This window comes from Osmerus mordax, chromosome 22 (assembly GCF_038355195.1).
Source record: "Osmerus mordax isolate fOsmMor3 chromosome 22, fOsmMor3.pri, whole genome shotgun sequence".
Lineage (NCBI taxonomy): Eukaryota > Metazoa > Chordata > Actinopteri > Osmeriformes > Osmeridae > Osmerus > Osmerus mordax.
Genome location: NC_090071.1, coordinates 4,678,622 through 4,698,408, shown reverse-complemented (window position 1 = coordinate 4,698,408; position 19,787 = coordinate 4,678,622). Strand labels below are relative to the sequence as shown.

At 46.4% G+C, this 19,787-nt stretch overlaps 2 protein-coding genes across 2 annotated transcripts in view; one reads left to right on the top strand and one right to left on the bottom strand.

Annotated features, from left to right (window-relative positions):
• ush2a (Usher syndrome 2A (autosomal recessive, mild)) overlaps positions 1-12,897 on the bottom strand; it is a 269,485-nt gene extending 256,588 nt beyond the window's left edge. The window contains exon 1 of the mRNA XM_067260969.1: positions 12,813-12,897. Within this exon, the coding sequence (XP_067117070.1) occupies positions 12,813-12,897 (85 nt within the window). The remainder of the gene's footprint in view (positions 1-12,812) is intronic.
• An 836-nt stretch (positions 12,898-13,733) lies between these two features.
• Positions 13,734-19,787, top strand: part of spata17 (spermatogenesis associated 17) — a 31,032-nt gene continuing 24,978 nt past the window's right edge. Inside the window, exons 1-5 of the mRNA XM_067260968.1 lie at positions 13,734-13,801; positions 14,184-14,273; positions 15,363-15,444; positions 16,915-16,965; positions 19,265-19,368. Of these exons, the coding sequence (XP_067117069.1) occupies positions 13,734-13,801; positions 14,184-14,273; positions 15,363-15,444; positions 16,915-16,965; positions 19,265-19,368 (395 nt within the window). The remainder of the gene's footprint in view (positions 13,802-14,183; positions 14,274-15,362; positions 15,445-16,914; positions 16,966-19,264; positions 19,369-19,787) is intronic.

Sequence of the window (19,787 nt, the reverse complement as noted above, 5' to 3'; positions counted from 1 at the left end):
GAGGTCACAGAGGGGGCGCCCAGAAATAGGCCACAGAGGGAGACAGCACGCCTGGAAACAAATAGCCCTGATATCAGAAAGAGAGACCCATCGCTAGACACAGACATACACTCACACACACAAACACACACTACACACAAACACACACATACACACAAACACACATACACACAAACACATGGACAAGAGAAAGGGAGAAGAAAGTGAAAAAGTGTGTTGAAAAGAGAGTCTGAGAGAGAGAAGGAGGGGCTGAACAAAAGTGGAGACAGAAATGCAAGAGGGAGGATTGAAGCATGGAGAGAGAGAGAGAGAGAGAGAGAGAGAGAGAGTGAGAGAGAGAGAGAGGTAAAGATAGAATGAAAGAGAGAGACAGAGATGGAGTAAAGAGGTAGAAAAAAGGAGACAGAGACAGAGTAGAGGTAGAGAGAGAGGTAGATAGAGAGATGGAGTAGAGAGGTAGAGAGAGAGGTAGACAGAGAGATGGAGGAGAGAGGCAGAGCGAGGGAGGACAGAGGGAGCCAATGGAAGCAGCAGGACAGAGGAGTGGAGACAGGTTATCAGTCTGCAGACCTGCACTCCAGCACCACCCTGAGGTCATCCACAGACCAACAAGACCCTGCGACAGTCTATAACCTAGCTCTCCAGCACCCTGATACAGTCCAGCACCACCCTAGGACAGTCCACAGACCGGCACCAACCTGGGACAGTCCACAGACCATCACCACCCTAGGACAGTCCACAGACCATCACCACCCTAGGACAGTCCACAGACCAGCACCACCCTGGGACAGTCCACAGACCATCACCACCCTAGGACAGTCCACAGACCAGCACCACCCTGGGACAGTCCACAGACCATCACCACCCTAGGACAGTCCACAGACCAGCACCACCCTGGGACAGTCCACAGACCATCACCACCCTAGGACAGTCCACAGACCAGCACCACCCTGGGACAGTCCACAGACCATCACCACCCTAGGACAGTCCACAGACTAGCACCACCCTAGGACCATCCACAGACCAGCACCACCCTAGGACAGTCCACAGACCAGCACCACCCTAGGACAGTCCACAGACTAGCACCACTCTGGGACAGTCCACAGACCATCACCACCCTAGGACAGTCCACAGACCAGCACCACCCTAGGACAGTCCACAGACTAGCACCACCCTAGGACAGTCCACAGACCAGCACCACCCTAGGACAGTCCACAGACCAACACCACCCTAGGACAGTCCACAGACCATCACCGTCCTGGGACAACGTACAGACCCCACAGACCATCACCACCCTGGGACAACATACAGAACAGCACTCCAGCACTCTGAGACAGCACATAGTCAATGAAGAGTTCTCTAGACAGCAGCGGTACCACCACGAGCACGCACACACACACACACCTCTCCTCGTGATGAGCCAGAGGTGGGGTTTGATCTTGATGCACTGAGAGGGATCGCTGGGTACACTTCCTAGCTGCTGTCCTCACTGCACTTATTTATTTACTCAATAAATCATCACATTACACATCATAAGTAGGCCATCATAATTAATTGGCCAACGGAGAGTATTTCTGACAGCAAGCCTCCAGTGGCAAAAGGCCCACATTCACACACACATTCACACACACATTCACATGGACACTCACACACTTACATACACTACGGTACACAGAGAGACGTGAAGAAGAAGAAAGAGAGAAAGGAGAAGAGAGAGAAGGAGAACTAGATGACAAGAACAAGGAGATAACATTGTTCATTGTCATCATTTTCAACATTGTCTTCTTTCCTAGAGATGGATCACATGTTTTACATTGTGTGTAATCCTGTGTTCATTGGACTGATGCAGTTATCTGACGTTATAATATTATTAGTATACTGTATAGGCTTCCCAAGGAGTGCTCTCTATTTCCTCTGGCCCTGTTCTCTCCTCTCTACCTCTACCTCTCCTTTTTTTCCTTTCAAAACTCTCCCTTTCTATTTGACTCCTGCCTGTAAAGACGAGGATCAGAAACTCTCAAACCCTTGTCCTTCCCTCTTACACCACTCCTCCTCCTCTCTCCCCCCTCTCCCGTCCTCCTCTCTTTGTCCTCCTCCGCCTCCATCTCCCTCTCCTCATCTCCTCTGCTCCTGCATGTCCTCTCCCTCCTCTTTACACCTCAAGGCCCATTGTTGTTTTTAAACCAAAGAAAGTTGCATTCGGAGCAATAATCTCAACATGGACACCAGAAGGTCACTATTACACACACAAACAATCCCACACACACGTGTGACCCAACACGTCTCAAACAAAGACAAAGAGAGAGAGAGAGAGAGAGAGAGAGAGAGAGAGAGAGAGAGAGAGAGAGAGAGAGAGAGAGAGAGAGAGAGAGAGAGAGAGAGAGAGAGAGAGAGAGAGAGAGAGAGAGAGAGAGAGAGAGAAGGTGATGTTTTTGAGGGGAGTAGGACAAGGTGACCTGTGACAGGAAGAACAGACCATCTCTGATAGTGATCTTGTGATGCGAGGAGAGCAGATGTGATTGGGTCTGAATAATTAAAGGGTTGCTCAGCTGTGTGGTAACACAGGCTAACAAAGAACAACAGCAAACAACAACAACATCAACAACAAGACAAACAAACATTACATTTCTTCTCAGCTGAATAGTTAAGTTAGTTCTGTGTTTTGTTGAATGTGTTTTTTTTCCCCGTTTTTTTTCAGTTGCAAAGTTCCTATTATGTTATCTCTTTTTCTGTCGTTCTTTTGTATAAATGAAAATGAAACTGTTCAAGCAGATCGTTTGTGGTGTAATCACTGTGACTATAAAATAACATTTGGTTCCTTCTCTCCTTTTGTCAGTTTCCACCCCCTCCTCCTCCCCTCTCTGTACCCATCCCCCTCCCTCCCTCCCCCCCTCCCCCCCTCCCTCCCTCCCTCCCTCATAGACAATACATAAAAAAATATTGAAATAATACTAACATTTTATAATATGTAGTTTGTACTGTATATATAAACAAAACGTTATGCATAGTATAAATACTGTGTGTGTGTGTGTGACGGTAGCTGAGCGTGGAGATAAGAAGGAGGGTGTGATGGAGAGCCATCCTCCTGCTGGTGCTCTCTCACTCAGAATGCAGATGGAACCTTGAGACTCAACCAGACACACAGATTTATTGGCTTAATTTGCCGACCACACACACACACACACTTAAGGTCTTAGCGAGCTGGAGGAAAGGGAAAAGAGGTGTGTGTGCGCGCGTATGTTGGTGTGTGAAGTGTATGTACATGCAGTGTGTGTGAGTGTGTTTGGGGGAGGGGCCAAGGTCAGTCAGATTTAGCAGGGTCAAGTTCACTCTGTCTCCCTCATGCATTCTATTATGCAGTCACCAGTCTCTGAATTAGCATTGCAACCTAATTTACCTCTTCACCTCATCTGACAGAGACACCGCAAATCCAACACACACACACACACGCACGCACACACACATTGAAACACTCACCCACACACACAGACCTTGCATTCCCAACCCTCACTTGGATAATACTTCTTTAGTGTGTGTGTGAGTGCGTGTGTGTGTGTGTGTGGACGTATCAACTGAGATGTGCTTACAGACAAACCCCTCTTCTGATATCCCAGCTCTCTTCGGCTCTGTGTGGTTCGGCCTGCATCAGAGTGCACAGCCTTGAATTGGTGTCGTCCAACTAATCCAATATGAACTTCCTGTTGCTTTGTTAGAAGGTGAAGTTAGTTAAGAGAGAGAGAGAGAGAGAGAGAGAGAGAGAGAGAGAGAGAGAGAGAGAGAGAGAGAAAGAAGAAAGGGAGAGAGAGGGAGGGTGAGTACAACTTGTCCTCTCCCATTGATCAGAAATTCAATTCAAAGTCTATAAATATAAATAAATGAGCTTCAGTCGTTCTCCCTTCACAAACACACATACACACACACACACACACGCACACACGTGCACACAGACACACACACCCTTCAGGTGCCAGCTAGGTAGAAATCAGATCTATAATCCTTCAACTCAGACAGCAGAGCTTCCAAACTCTGTCTCTTTCCATCGCTCTCTCTCTCTCACATACACACACACACACGCAGATCATTCACATGCGCAACTCAGCACAGGCCAGTCCAGAATTAAATGACTTATCCAGTAATAGAATGAATGTCACAAGTTTGAGAGAATCTGTCTCAGACATGGGCAGTATCTGAAGAGAGAGAAAGGGGGGGGGGGGGGTGTGGAGAGAGAGCGTGAGATTGAGAGGGAGGGAGGGAGAGGGGAGAGAGGGATGAGTGGGGAAAGAAAATATAAAGAGATGGCTAAGTCTAAATTAAGATGTTGGATGTGGGGTGTCCAATAGGACCTTGACATCATTGTTGACCCACTCATGACACGATCACAGTGGCGAGGATTTGGGATTCTATTAGTATTACCACAGGAGAAAAAACTCTAGGAGTCATCAGGATAGCAAATCCATAGCTTCTATCCATCAGCCAATTAGGCATGTTAAAGTAGAATTAGATGGGTATTGACAATGAGAAGGGGAGGAGTGGAGGAGAGGAAGAATGGAGTGGGGGGAGCAGCCAAATGACAGAGAGAAAATGGCTGGCCAGTGCACTGCGAGGGATAGGAGGAGAAGGGGACACAGGGAGAGGTGGGAGAGTGAGGGGAGGAGAGAAGGTGGAGGAGAGGAGTGGAGATGGGAGGAGAGGGACGTGAAGATGGTGGAGAAGGCGGCACAGAAAGAGGTGAGAGGAGGGGGGAGAGGAATGGGGGACAGAGAGAGTGGTGGGGGGAGAGAGGAGTGGTGGACACGGAGAAAGGGGCAGGAGAAAGCCGAAACAGAGGAATGACAAAAAGAAAAAGCAGAGAGAAAGAAGTTGGTGAGAAATAGTTTTTGTTGCACAATAAACCCTGACATTGTATTCCAATTCTTCGTAAAAAAACAAAACAATACTTAAACAACAAAGAAGATCATTAAAGTGTTTGTTTTTTTACCTCATACCACAGGTAAGGACACGCATGACCTCACACCACGTGAATCTACTGAGTTGGACTGTACACACACCCAGCCCCTGAAACAGGTAGATACTGTCTGTTCCACTCGTTATGGTTTCACCTTGCTGTCCCTCCTTTTCGAGGCAGGGAGAGAGAGAGGATGTTTAACCACATGAGCTTTACCTACGCTGCCTGCACACATTCAATACATGTACAGATCCCCACAGAGGAGCACCCAGGAGCTCCAAAACAACACAGCAACAAAGTCACACGATGACGAGAGAGAAGTAGGAAGAGCGATGGAGGGATGGAGAGAGCCTGTGTGTGAGAGAGAGAGAAATAGACATAAAGACCAAGAAAAAAAGAGAGAGAGAGGGAGAGAGAGAGAGAGAGAGAGAGAGAGAGAGAGAGAGAGAGAGAGAGAGAGAGAGAGAGAGAGAGAGAGAGAGAGAGAGAGAGAGAGAGAGATGAGAGAGAGAGAGAGAGAGAGAGAGAGAGAGAGAGAGAGAGAGAGAGAGAGTAAACTGAAAGCGATGTAATGAATTTATGCCAGGCTGCCAGATCTTTATAACTTATTGAAAAATAGCTGGGGCCAGTATTGACACAGAGCTGTGCGATCAATACATTGAGAATGAGCAATACATTTTAATTTAAAAGTGCTCAAACTTCAGCAGCAAATCCATGCAGCTCAGCTCAGCCCCTGCCCCACACACTGCAAATAAACACACACACACACACACACACACATATTCACACATGAGCATACACACACATCTAAGACTTGGTTAGGTGAGAGAGAATCAGACTACAACTGTAGGTCAGAGTCCTAGTCCTGTTGAACTCCAGTGACACTCAAACACACACACACACACACACCCACACACACATGCAAACACACACACACACACACATGCAAACACCCACACAAACAAGTTTGCCAAACACCTTCCACAGCATCCTACCAGATTGTACTCAAAACCACACACACACACACACACACGCACACACACACACACACCTTTGTAGGAGCTGCAGGAGGCAGAGGAATGATCTATTCTCTATCCTGACTATCAATAACAGTTTAAGTGCATCACAGCAGACAACCCGTGTCTCTCTGTGCGGGCGTGTGTCCCCCCCCCTCCCCCCCCCACGCACGCCGCCCGCCCCCCAACCCCCCGCCTCGGACGCCGGAGATTCCCGCCCGGGCACGCCAGGAACGTCTATAAATCACAAACATAACATTTCCAGGAAGAGGTGTCGGGATAGAGTTAACCTCTTCCTCTCCTCCACACATCACCAGGCAGGGTTCATTTAATGCACTGCACGATATGCATGATAAGCACTGTAATGAGTGTGTGTGAATGTGTGTGTCATCTTTTCTTGTGATCAGAGACAGACCTGGCGTGTGCTTTCTCTGGGTCAGTAGGTCAGCTAGAAGGAGATAGAAAGAGAGAAGCACAGCATGTTAGATCAGGTGCTTAGTCAGTATCACAATTCTATGCAATCCTATCACAAAGAATGCTGTTTCACGCAAACCAGATAAAGACCACTCAATGCAATTCAATTAAATTCTGTTTAGTTTAGTGCGATTCAATTCAGCTAATCCCAGCCATTCATTCCTGTGTCTGTGGATGGATGCTCTCCAGTGGTGAGTCATGTTTGTCTAAATGATGCTGCCTGATCAATAATGAGACCTAATTCCCTCCCATCTCCTGTCTAAGCACTCATAACTCATTCCAGCCAGCGAGCCAGCCAGCAAATTGGCTAAAATTATACTTTTTACATTAGTGGTGGATAAGAAATGGGTATAATCCGTGTCCATAATTGGTATGCTGTGCGGTCCTACAAGTGGTGAGTGCAGTAAATGTAGTTTAACTGGCAGCAAAGCTGTTATCAGCGCCACAGGAAGTCTATCAGCCTCACAGGAAGTGCGGCCATGTTGTCCAGCCAAACCAGACCTAGGCCTGGCCAGTCCAACTGCGTTCAGCCTACTTTAGAGTTATTTTTAGATAAACTGATACGATCAGTAATTAAGGCCTGGTCTAGTATTGGGGGTTGGGGGGGGGGGGGTAGTTGGAGAGTGAGGGGCGGGGGGGGACATCTGTTTTCGCCCTGCACAATTAGCATAATTAATTAACGTTAATCAATCCAAACAAATTATTTTTTAACACCTAGAATAAATCACAGAGCGAGGCACACACCACTGATCCTGTGGACCAGGAACAAGTCATTGATCACCAGCAAATGAGACAATGCTGGGAGATAGAGCTGCATTGTGTTGCTGCATCTCCACACCTCCCTCGTCATTACTCAGAGAAAACAGATGGATGGAGGATGGAGGGAGACACGGAGGGAGACACGGCGGGAGACATGGAGGGAGACATGGAGGGAGACATGGAGGGAGACACGGAGGGAGACACGGAGGGAGACATGGAGGGAGACATTGAGGGAGACATGGAGGGAGACACGGAGGGAGACATGGAGGGAGACATGGAGGGAGACATGGAGGGAGACACGGAGGGAGACATGGAGGGAGACATGGAGGGAGACATGGAGGGAGACGCGGAGGGACACACAGAGGGAGACACGGAGGGAGACATGGAGGGAGACATCCTCCTCTCCTTCTTTAACTCCGTCTGTAACTCCACGTCTCTCTCCTTTTCCTTTGTATCTCTGTCTTTGTTTTCTCTCTCTTTCTTAATTGTCTCTCTCTATCTGTGTGTCAGTCTTATTCTTTCTTGGTCTCTTTCTCTCACCCTAACTCTTTCTCTCTTTACCTTCTCTCACACACAGCTATAGGTGATGTACTGTAAGCTGTAAATATGTTAATCGAATGAGAAGAGAAAAGGTGAAAAAGGCAAACCTCTCCCAGTGAAAACGATAAACACTATTACACACACACACTCACTCACACGCACACACACACACACACACACAGAGAGGAGGCCATAACCACCACCACACCCATACCTATAAACATGGCTTCAGATGTGTCCAGAAGGGTTTATGAAAAGACAAAAGCAGTCCCAAGTGTGCGTGTGTGTGTGAGTGTATAAGAGTGAGTGTATGTGTGTGTGTGTGCTCCAGGAGCGCTAGGGAGCAATATTGCTGTCAGCCTCCAGTCAGATGGGTTAATCACACACGCAAGGAGAAAGGTGCTATCTGCTCGCCACACCGCCATTTTTTTATTGATTCCATTTACACTGGCAAACACCCGCCATGACACTCCTTTTACTATTAAATTGGCCCCAAAATAGATTTTTCCATTTTCCACAGAGGGGGTGGAGGGAGAGGGATGGAGGAAGGGGGGAGACTGGAGCAGAACAGTGGTGATATAAATGTATCAAAACCAGGGGAACAAACACTGAGGGAGATTTATTAGGAGCAGTTTTAATGCATCCGAGGCAGATGAATTGATTTTGGTTGGAGGTATAAGAAACAAATTTATTGGGTGGGAAGATGCATTATTTTCCAATTGTTATCAAGCTACTGTAAAACTGATTTGTGTTCTATTGCGCTTTATGGATAAAAAGGAGAGAGGGAGAGACAGAGAGAAAAAGAGAGAGAGAGAGGGAGAGAGGGAGAGAGGAAGAGAGGGAGAGAGGAAGAGAGGGAGAGAAAGAGACAGGGAGAGAGAGGGAGAGAGAGATGGAAAGAGAGTGAGAGGAACCTTTGATGATTTAGATGAGATGTATTAATCCGAGGCGTTAGACTGTGAACCCATAGATCTATAACTAAAGAACGCCTGCTGACGTTTAATTCTGCCAGAGCTGTTTGGGCCTCTCTGCCTCCAAGCCTCTGAGCCTCTCACTCGCTCAGCCTCCCAGGGTCTCCCCAGTCCCGCCACAGTCCACAGGACACTCTTCTGCTTGCCTCTTTCATTTTACGAGACCTAAAGTAGCTTTTAACCATCCAAGCGGCAAATAAGTCGAGATTACAGACATTTAGTGTTTTCCTGAACTCTGCATAGAGACAATCCTTCACACCACAACTGTGACCTCCGCTGTGTGTGTCGATCGCATATGTGCGTGACTGCACTGAGCTGTGTGTGTGTGTGCCTGCACTGTGTGTTTATGTGTGTGTGTGTGTGTGTGTGTCAGACGGAGAGAACTGGGCTGGAGCAGGGGTGTGGTCTGCTCTGCTGTTTATAAAGGGCCAAATAGAAGGGCTGAAACACCAACCTAACACCTGATCCAGTGGTTAGAGAGAGGCAGCACACCGGCCAGTAATGACTGTTTGGCCTGGGCAACACACACACACACAGGCCTCCCTCATCATACTTAAGGCTAAAACAACACTTATGCTCACTGACTGTGGAGCACTTACCTCAGTTGATTTGATAGTTAGAGAGAGCTGTTCCACTGGGTGGGGTGGGGGGGTAGGTGAGCAGTGATTGGTTTAGGGACCAGCTGACCCATCAAAGGTAATAGCCTCTATAAAGGCCAGACCTATAGCTAGGGACAAAGAGGGGAGGGCCAAAGAGCAGGCCACAAATCCTGGCCGTACTCTGCAAAGCGTTGAAGCAAAATACACACACACACACATTGGTATATACAGAATGTAAACACTCTCACACACACATAAATGGGATCAGGGGCCTTGGTACCTCATGGCTGAATCACAGTCTCAGAGGCCCTGAGGGTCAAGGGTCAAGGTCTGAAGGAGGGAGTGGAAGTCACACACACACACACACACACACACACATGCAGTATACTTTCACATACACACGGCACACACATACATACACATACATCCACACATGCATACACACGCGTACCTACACGTACACACAGAAACATCCAACATGCACAGACACACAGGTGCACAAAACAACACACGGTCACACACTATTTTCCCAGAACTGCTTACTATTTTCTGATTGTGGGATTGGCTAGATTATGTTCAATCCGAGGCAATTTAAAGATGTTACTGGAAAACATATAATCCAAAAACACTGAATTACACTCAGTAACCCTGAAAACAGCCATCTCACACAGCTTTACTCAAACTGCAGAAAACAATTTGGGATGATCATGTTTGTGTGTGTGTGAGTGTGCATGTGTGTGTCTGTTTGTGTGTCAATTCTGATTGCTCTTGACTTCATTAATCTCTGCAGTGTGGTTATGATTAGCTTTCCCAAGCCTAGTAGAGGACATCCAACTGTCTCTTTCTCACACACACACACCACACACACATACTGTTGTCAGGTCTATGGCTCCAGCCCGGCACCACTGCCATGATCCTCCAATTAGCCCTGGCAGAGAGGAATGGATGCCTGCCCAGGTTGACAGATCCAACACACACATACACCTACCTACACACACACACACACACACACACACTGTTTGGGGGATGATTGAGGGCCTGGCGGGGCGGTCTGTTGTCGTCTATAATGACTGAGGTGTTTGTTGTTGTCACATGTTATACATGGTGCCACTGCTGCTTTTGTTCCAACCCTCCTGTCCGTGTCACCATTAACAACGCAGACAGAGTGGGTGAGTGGGAGAGAGGGTGTGTGTGTGTGTGTGTGAGAGAGAGAGACAGAGAGAGAGAGATAGGGAGGAAGAGAGAGAGAAAGGGAGAGAGAGAGAGAGAGAGAGTGTGTGTGTAGAAGAGTGGGTAGGGTAATCTGTGTGTCTGTTTGTGTGTGTGTGTGTGTGTGTGTGTGTGTGTGTGTGTGTGTGTGTGTGTGTGTGTGTGTGTGTGTGTGTGCAGGGAAGGGACAGGGAGGGGGTAGACTGGTCGAGGAAGAGGAGTGGAAGAGACAGCAGAGAAAAAAGATCAAAATAACAATTGATCTCTGAATCGTAAAATGATATAGAGGGAAGCTGGCTCTGTGATGCTGGCTAAGCCCTGGGATGATCAGAGCTGGATAACATGATTTATTTTCTCTTTTGCCTGCTCTAGAATTGGGGCCCGCAAATATCTCTTTTCCATTAACTACAGAGGGTATTATTTTGGGGACATAAAGCCTGTGTGTCTCTGATGGAGAAGGGAAGGGAGGGATGGAAGGATGGATAGATGGGGAGAGAGGGAGGAGGGGTGGAGGGGTGGAGGGTCAGTGGTGAATCTGGAAGAAGGCAGCCATGCATTACATTATTTCTCTCCTCTGCTCCTTTCCTCTTTCCTCTCCCTGCAACTCCTGTCTTCTCCGCTTGTCTCCTCTCCGTTCCTCTCTTCTCCTCTCTTCTGTTGTCTCATCGCCTCTCGTCTTCGTCGACTCTCCTCTACTCCTCTCTCTCTCTTGGCTCCTTTCTTTCCACCCCTCACTCACAAAACACACCATAACAGCCATACCTCCATCTTGGTCAACCTGAAACATATAAACAAAGAACCAGGAAGTTGTAGCCTGTGTGTTTGTATGTTTTATTGTGTGTGTATGTGTGTGTGGGAATGTTTGTACATTCTATTTGTGTGTATGTGTGTGTGATGATGAATCTCTCAGTGCGACAGTGGGCCGGCAGCAGCGAATGTCCTTCCGCATGGGACACACACACACACACACACACACATAGAGGATCGTCATAGAGAAGACCATGCTAATGGATCACCCCTGTCTCTGAACGCAATTCACCACAAATAATGATGAACCACTCCCGTGTTAGACTATTTTACACAATGCTCAATTCATTACCCAGAACCCTCTGGGTACAGGTGGGCCAATGAAGGTTTGATCTCCCTCTTCCACAGGCACAATCACACTTTTTATCCATTAGAAAGATATTAAAGGGAGGAGGGGAAATTGAGAAGGAGGAGGAGGTATGGGGAGACGAGACAGAAAGAGGGGGAGCCAGAGAGAAAAAGAGAGAGGGTGAGGGAGGGAGAGATGAGCTTAAATTGGGTTTAAAAGCAATGGGAAAGAATGAAAAAATAACTATGGATTTCATTATGGATTTGTCTGAAGTTCTCCCTGTAGTGGGACGGGTGACTGTGAGCATGGAGGACTGTGCTCTGGGCAGATGTTTCATAATGGTGGCTCTGGGTCAGAAAACTCAATCCACTGTACCTAGCAGCCCCAAGAAGACCAAGGCAGGGGCAGGGACAATGAGGTGTGTGGGTTTGTGTGTATATGTATAGCCTTATTGTGTTTGTATGGAACTGTTCAGGCTTTATTGTGTGTCTCTGTGTGTGTGTTCCTTATTTATGACCAGTGTTGGCCGCAGCACATATGGCCCTCATTTGGACACAATGAGCCTGGCGGATGAGTGCTTGGATGAACCTCCTGACTGCGAGAGTTGAGCAGAGGGATGATTGTTGGGATGAGGCACCTGACTGTGTGAGGGCTGCTAAATGACATCCCCCGTATGGATAATGTGGCCAGGGCCTGGAGCAACCATATCATCTGGCATACTGCTAGAAAGGAGAGACCTGGGCAGTGTGGAGAGAGAAAGAGAGAGAGAGGGGAGGGAGTTGGAGAGCGAGAGAGAGAGAGAGCGAAAGAAAGAAAGAGGGAGATAGAGAGAAAACAGATGTAGAGAATGGAAAAATTGAGACAAAATTGAAACTCGGACAACATGAGGGAGAAAGATAAGCTAAAAAAGACAAACAGTAAGAGAGACAGAGAGAGGGAGAAAGAGAGAGAGAGACAGAAAGGAGCGGTGACAGGCACCACCAGGGCTGAAGTGGGTCATGTGCTGGAGGTGTGTAAACAGCCGGCCTCTCCACATCCTCTCCAGGTGACAGCTCATCAACGTGCCTCTGGAGTGATGGCTTACACCCCTCCGCCTTGTCAAAACAACACTTCCACCGCAATTACCAGGCTGGCCAGCCCTCCGTGAGCCCGGATGGATGGGCCGGGCGGCCGTGGGGTCAGCCCTGCCCCCATAACTCTTACCTGCGGCCAGAGGCAGCACCGCCGTGCCGGGACAGCAAATTGGCCCACACGCCTGTCCGTCCATCGGTTCCAGCTGCTCGTGCATTCGCTCGTCCGTCGCTGGTTATCTGTGAGCTGGCCAGACAGGGCTGGGAGCCTGGGCCGGGCGGAGAGGTAGGACATCTGATGTGTGTATACGGGGGGGATGAGTGGGGGATGGAGAGATGGAGGGAGGGATGGATGGAAAGCGGGCGGGCGGGAAATAAACTGATAACTATGTGATGAGGGGCGATAACGTCAGGAAGGAGGCAGACGAGGAGCCGGCGAAGAGCTGACAGATCAATCCTCAGACGGACAATCTGCATCCTGGGATCTGTCAGCCTTGAAAATGAGGGAGAGAGGGGGAGGGAGGGAGGGAGGGAGGGAGGGAGAGGGGGAAGGGGAGAAAGGAAGAGAGGGATTGAGGTATAGAGGGAGGGAAGGAGAGAAAGAAGAGATGGAATGTGACTAAACAAAAACATTTCCGCAGCAAGATACAATAAAGAAAGCTAAACTGTCTGCCCCTGTAGTGCATTAGAATATGAAGTGTTGGAATACAAACTGTCTAGACATTATTTAGGCTAATTTGTGTATATTATTTATGCAATTTAGAAGAAGAAGAAATATAATTTACTCAATTTAAAAATCCAAAAGACTAATACAAACCCATATTTTTTTCTTGTGCGTTATTACACTCATTAAATGTAACTATTCACAATTTAGTCGAAATACGAGGCATTATAATTTTTTGATTAATGCAGAATTAACAATAATTAATTTAACAGAAGACAAGCTCCCATGCGTTCGCGCGGTGACAACTTTTCCCGCGAGCATTCAGGAAACAGCTGTCTTGTTGCCCTCCTCTGTTGTCAGGGAAACATGTAAACTCTTGCCCTGCCGAGCATGGCTAGGTTTGTGAGGTTAGAGAATAAAATAGAGCGAATTAAAGAGGAATTTTTCATCAGAAACCGGTAAGGAACCAGAATACTAGTTATTCAACTGTTTGAACAACTGTCCCCGAAATAGGTGATTTTATTTCAGTGTTTCAGACACTGTTTAGCAAGCAGCTTGAACTTCTTGCTATGCTAATCAAGTTCGCTACACAACGACAACAATTCTATTGCTATGCAATTGCTACTTAACTAGTTTGTAAAGTACAGTAAAACCACATTCGTCACTATGGAGGAAAGGGGTGTAAAGAAAGCCTACTGTAGGTTTGTTTTCAAATGTGGGTGGGACAGCTATTTTTAAAACCGACAATGCGGTCGTTAAATATAATGTCCTTAATAAAAGTGTGTTGGGCGGGTTTCATTGATGAAACCGAATGAAACCAAACCTACGCCTCTGATGCAGGATAGCGGAGGAGAACCGACCGGGGGAGAACCGAGCGGCTATCCAGATACAGAGCTGGTTCAGAGGCTGCCAGGTGCGCGCCTACCTCAGGTAAGCTGTGCGCACTCTTGTCCGTGGCCTATGAGCTACTGCATCGGTCTGAAAGGGATTTCATGTAGGCTTTTTGCAGACTTTTGTATTAATATTTGAATAATTCCAGATTTATTTTACAATAACAGGGCAAAACAATAATAATAAATTATATAATAATGAAAACATATACTAATGAACCTACATAATAAAAAATAAAAAAATACTGTTGCTGTTTCCATTTCATATAAGCACCTAATCAAATTCTAGAGAATCCAGGTGTCAAATACTACCCCCCCCCCCCCCCCCCCCCCCCCACACACACACACACACACACACACACAGACACACCCTCCCCCAGCACACTTCCCCAAAAGCTGAATAATAAACCTCTTACATTCCAGTAATAATACCTCCTTCCCTGTTAAAGCTGTGCAAATGGCAGCAGGATGTAAACCACCCTACTAGTATGACCCCAACACCATTTTGCAGGGTCAGCAGACAAACTTCCAGACAGTAGGTTAATTCAGATTACTTTAGTTAATTGATCAATGTGTTAAGTGGTTAATTAGCCACTATTTGAGCCGCTTAAGTGCAACTCCAGGGCTAGCACACTCCACCTATAAGCATTGATTTTCTGGGCATATAAATGGCCTTTTGGAAATTGATGGCCCGGTTTGAGGTTGGGATTGCAGCGCTCTCGCATTTAGAGTATGTTTGATGATGAATACCAATGTCCGTTCGCTCTGAGAGCCTTGAATGCGGCACGTTGTGGAATAAGAAAAGCCTTTAAGTAAAGGTGCATGATGATGGTGATGTGTGGGAGCTTGCTGCTAGCTTGACCTTTCAACTCTTTGCTCCACAAGCCTGATTTCAGTCTCAGCGCACAAATCACAGAAGCAGTGTGATTCCATTTAGGCTATGATCTCATACCTGACTAAGGCCTGACTGTGTGTGTGTGTGTGTGTGTGTATGTTTATGGTGGCTGGATAACTGCTTTCCTGCCATTGACTGTTGTATTTTGTCAACTTGTTTTCTTTAAAAGGGCTGATGTTAAATCTCATGAAAAAATATATAACAATTCTTCTCTTTGTTTTCTTTTTTTCCCAGTCACCTAGACAAGCATGCGACCATTATCCAAAAGACATGGCGGGGTTTCCAAGCAAGGGCACACTTCAGACAAATGGTGAAGGTATGTTAGCCCTATCCCCACGCCATGGTGCTATTGATTATGTTATGATAGCATTCATTAAAATTCAATTGCTATATTCCTAAGCTTCTGACTCTGACCTTAAGCAATATAATTCACCCATTACACATTTGGAAATGAGCACTTAGAGAATACCGAGTGTTAGAATGTAGAATTGTAGCAGGATCACCCTCAGAATGCAAAGAGGGAGATGTGAGCGATGAGAGAGGTATGGAGTGAGAGAAGGAGGGGAGAGGGAGGGAGGGAGGGAGAGATGGAAGGGGAGTGAAAATAAGATGGAGGGAGGGAGAGAGAGAGAGGAGAGAGGGAGAGAAAGAAGGGTTTAGCAGAATGAGGCCATTTTCAACATATTGCCTGCAACTGCTTCTTAATTGAACAGATTGTTGATACTGAATCTAATCCCCACTGCTCTCACCAATAATTTTCTCTGGATTGAGTTTTGTAAACACATCACAACAGCTATTTATCACTCCCTAAATGGACTGTTTGGAGAAAACATAACAGCCAGGCGCATTTGGGAAGCTTTCATGAAATGGAATCTGGAGACCACAAACGAGTGTGACAAAACACATATGGCATTAGAAAAAAATTCTAAGCAGCATGCACAATGCCTATTTCTGTTCACTTAAAAATCCCTAAATCACCCCAGAATTGTAATGACTCCAGACAACCTGGGTTGCATCTGCATCTTATTTTAAACGAATGCTCATCTTTTGTTTCAGTCTTTGTCTCTTCCCTCCTTTGCTCTCGCTCACTCCCTTCCTCCCTCCCTCCTCCCCTCTCTCCTTTTTCTCCCCATGTCATTATTAAAGAAGATATGTGTGAGATATGAATTCCCTTTATAGTTCCTCTCAAGTTGCGTCCCTGAAGTGCGCCCCTGGTGGATGGAACGAGGCGTAGCGAGTGTAGTGGGCACGTCGTGAACACGCTGCCCTTTGTTGCAGGTCTATCCTGGCAGGAGTGTCATTGATTATCAAACCCAGCGGAGAGCGTTTGGCCATCATACATCTCCATTAGTGCTCAGCTTGACTACCATAGATTTTCTTGGCCTTGTCTGCATTATGTATTAAGAGAGGAGCCCCGTCCCCTCAATACAAAGACTGACTAACCTCTCTCCCTTTCTCTCTCTTCCTCTCTCCCTTTCTCTCTCTCTCTCTCTCTCTCTCCTCTCTCTCTCTCTCTCTCTCTGTCTCTCTCTCTCTTCCTCTCTCTTCCTCTCTCTTCCTCTCTCTCCCTTCTGCACACACACACACTCTCTTCTCAGTCTCTTTTCTTTCTCTCACCTCCCCCCCTCCCCCTCCCCACCTCCTCCCCTCATCTCTCGGTGCTGTCTGTGTGACTTATTATGTATTATGTATAAAGAGTGCTTTATCTCCTGGCAGCTCAGGACAGATCAGAGGGCTGGGACAAGGCGACGGAGATGTAACGCCATCTTCTCCCTTTTGTTCACAGGCGGCATGTTTTATCATGAAGATGAATTTCTACAACGAGATGGCCGTGAGGGTAAATATCACACTGTCTGTTTTAGCAAATGGAGTAAAAGAGAGAGAGAGAGAGAGAGAGAGAGAGGAGAGAGAGAGAGAGAGAGAGAGAGAGAGAGAGAGAGAGAGAGAGAGAGAGAGGGGGAAAGGGGGTTGAGAGAGAGAAATAAAGCGACAGATGAAGAGAGTGAGAGAGAGAGTCACGCTTAGCTCTGAACAGGAGGCCTATGAATAGCAGGAGACCTGGGTCAAACACTATTTGTATATTGTCAGGTACTTGGGGTACACTTGATTTACCTCACCAGGGCCAATGAATCCGATGGAACAGTCTCAAAAGTGCAAACCCCGTGGTAAATCAAACATACCCCAGTAACCTCCAGGTATCTTTGTCTGGATTTGACAGAGCAGGTCTAATAAAAGGCACTGTACTTGCAGACCAATGTCATCACACCTGTGTCACAGTAAATGAGAGGCAGGGGAACACACAAACCCATCACCACAAAACTTAAATGAGATCAATTCAAGTAACAATGAATGCCTTCCATGTCACATTTCATAGCAAAGCAGCTGTGTGTAATGTCTTTGTTTGGTTTGTTAGAAGTTACTTCTCCGCTGACACAGTGAGAACACGACAGGGACTCCTCGTGTCCCTTTTATAAAGATCCCTCATTTGACCAGTTTAATAGCCTCCTGCAACACAAACCATAAATCAAAAAGCTTTGGGTTTGACTGACGCTTTGGCACTTTTATACGAGGATATTGCATCGAAACCTTATATTTTACAATTCCATACAGCCACTCTTTTGGCTTACAATTTCACTTAACCACAATTGTTAAAGATTTTTTTACAAGCCAACAAAACCACCAGCATTTATTGAAGAGGCCGTATTAACCACCGCAATGTTTGGACATTTGCTGAAAACCCCCTGAATCGAGGAAAAGTTTTTTATATGTGACAGTAATGCGGATGAATAAAAGCCCTCCAGTGTTTTAGTTGGGCTCCTGTTACGGCCCTCACACACGGCCATCGCTATCTGACTGCCCTGGCTGGGGTCACGGGTCAAAAGGTCAAAGGTCAAGTCACCACTTAGAGGCTAACAGAAGCCCCTGTGTGGAAGCTGGCCTGGGTTTACTGCCCTTGTTAAAACATAGTGATATGTACAGGAAGCAGAATCCATTTTAAAATATCCTGTTAAAAGGTAGAAATAAAAACAGAAGGATAGAGGATGAGGGGGATGTTATAAAACTGGGTCTTGTAAAAAAAAAATATATATATATATTTATATATATGGATTGTAAAATAAGAAGTAAAAAAATAGAGGGAATTCTCAAGGTTCATGTTCTGAATTAGAAATTGCTTTACGCTATCTTCAGAGTATAGATAATTGTTTCAAGCAACTACTGTGTCAAACATTACGAGCACAGTTTTAAACCTTTGTCAGGTCCATGTTTGTGTCAGGACACGATGGTTTACAGTAGATGTGCGAATGGCACTGGATTCTGCATATATGTTTAACTCATGAAGAGTGTGTGTGTGTGTGTGTGCAACTGTGTGTGCGTGCATTTGTGCTCATTTGTGCATGCATGTGTGTGTGAAGGACATCTCCACCCACCACTTCTCATTGACCAAAAAAAAAAAAAACCTGAAAAACAATCATCGCTGAATCCCCTCAGTGCTCTCTCTCCCTCCTTTCTCTCTCCTCTCCTCTCTCTTGCTCTCTCTCTCTCCTCCCTTTTAAATCAATTTTTATTCTATTCTGTTTCTCCCTCCCTGCGACGTCTTTATCACAGTGTCTGTAGAAGAGGCTAATGCATTAGCAGCTTAATAGAAACCAATGTTTACAAGAGGCTCCACGTTCCTATTAGATCAAACTGGGCAATATGCACCATTGATTTCACTAGTCAAAAAAGGTCAACAAGAACTTGGGCTTGTGAGCCAGCAATTACTTTATTTAAAATTATCTATTGACTGCCGATCAATTGTGATTCAGATTTTGGTCCCCCCCCACCTCCTCTTTTCTCCTCCTCTCCTCTCCTCCTGATTATTCTCTTACCTGCTATTGTTTAATCTTCTAATTAGAGTGAAGGACATCCGCAGGTGTGTTTGTGTGCGAGTGTGTGTGTGCACACATGTATGTGTGTATAGTGTTTGTGTGTGCGTTTGTGTGTCTGTTTCCATTACACTCGTAGAAATGAATGGAATACTTCCTCTTTTGGCTTTGTACTGCATCTATGAGACTTCCATGTATGCACCTTCCTCATGCGACTCCTCTGTAAGTCCAGATACCTCAGATGACGATGTTGTTTCCGCTCTGCTGCAGGTCCAGAGACGGTGGAGAGGCTTCTACACCAGGAAGTACGTCCACAACTTCTACGCCAGGAAGAGGTACCTGGAGGGACTGATGAGGACAAACGAGCTGGTCAGGTGAGTGGAGACGAACTCACGACTCACGAGAGAACACACAGCTCAGAAAGCACCTTCCTACTGGCCTGCTTACAACAGCACCGTAGACAGACTTCACTGTCTAGAATTAAGATGCCCTGTTGATGGACTTGACAACAAAAAAACTGTAATCCTTCCTTGAAAAGGAAATCAGTCAGTTGATTCAGTTTGGTTACACCCTGATGGGTAGTTTTTGTTTCAGACTATTCTGGGATCTAGTTCAGTGTTTGAAACATGGGACCAACACTTTACACTTCGTCATGGCTTTATGCTTGTATACAATTTGAATGCAGGGTCCAGACAGAACTTTCTGGACACTTTCAAACATTCCTAGAACTCCCCACTGCTGGCCAAAGACTCTGCAACGAACATAAAGTCTGAATGAGGTCGATGTGGTGACT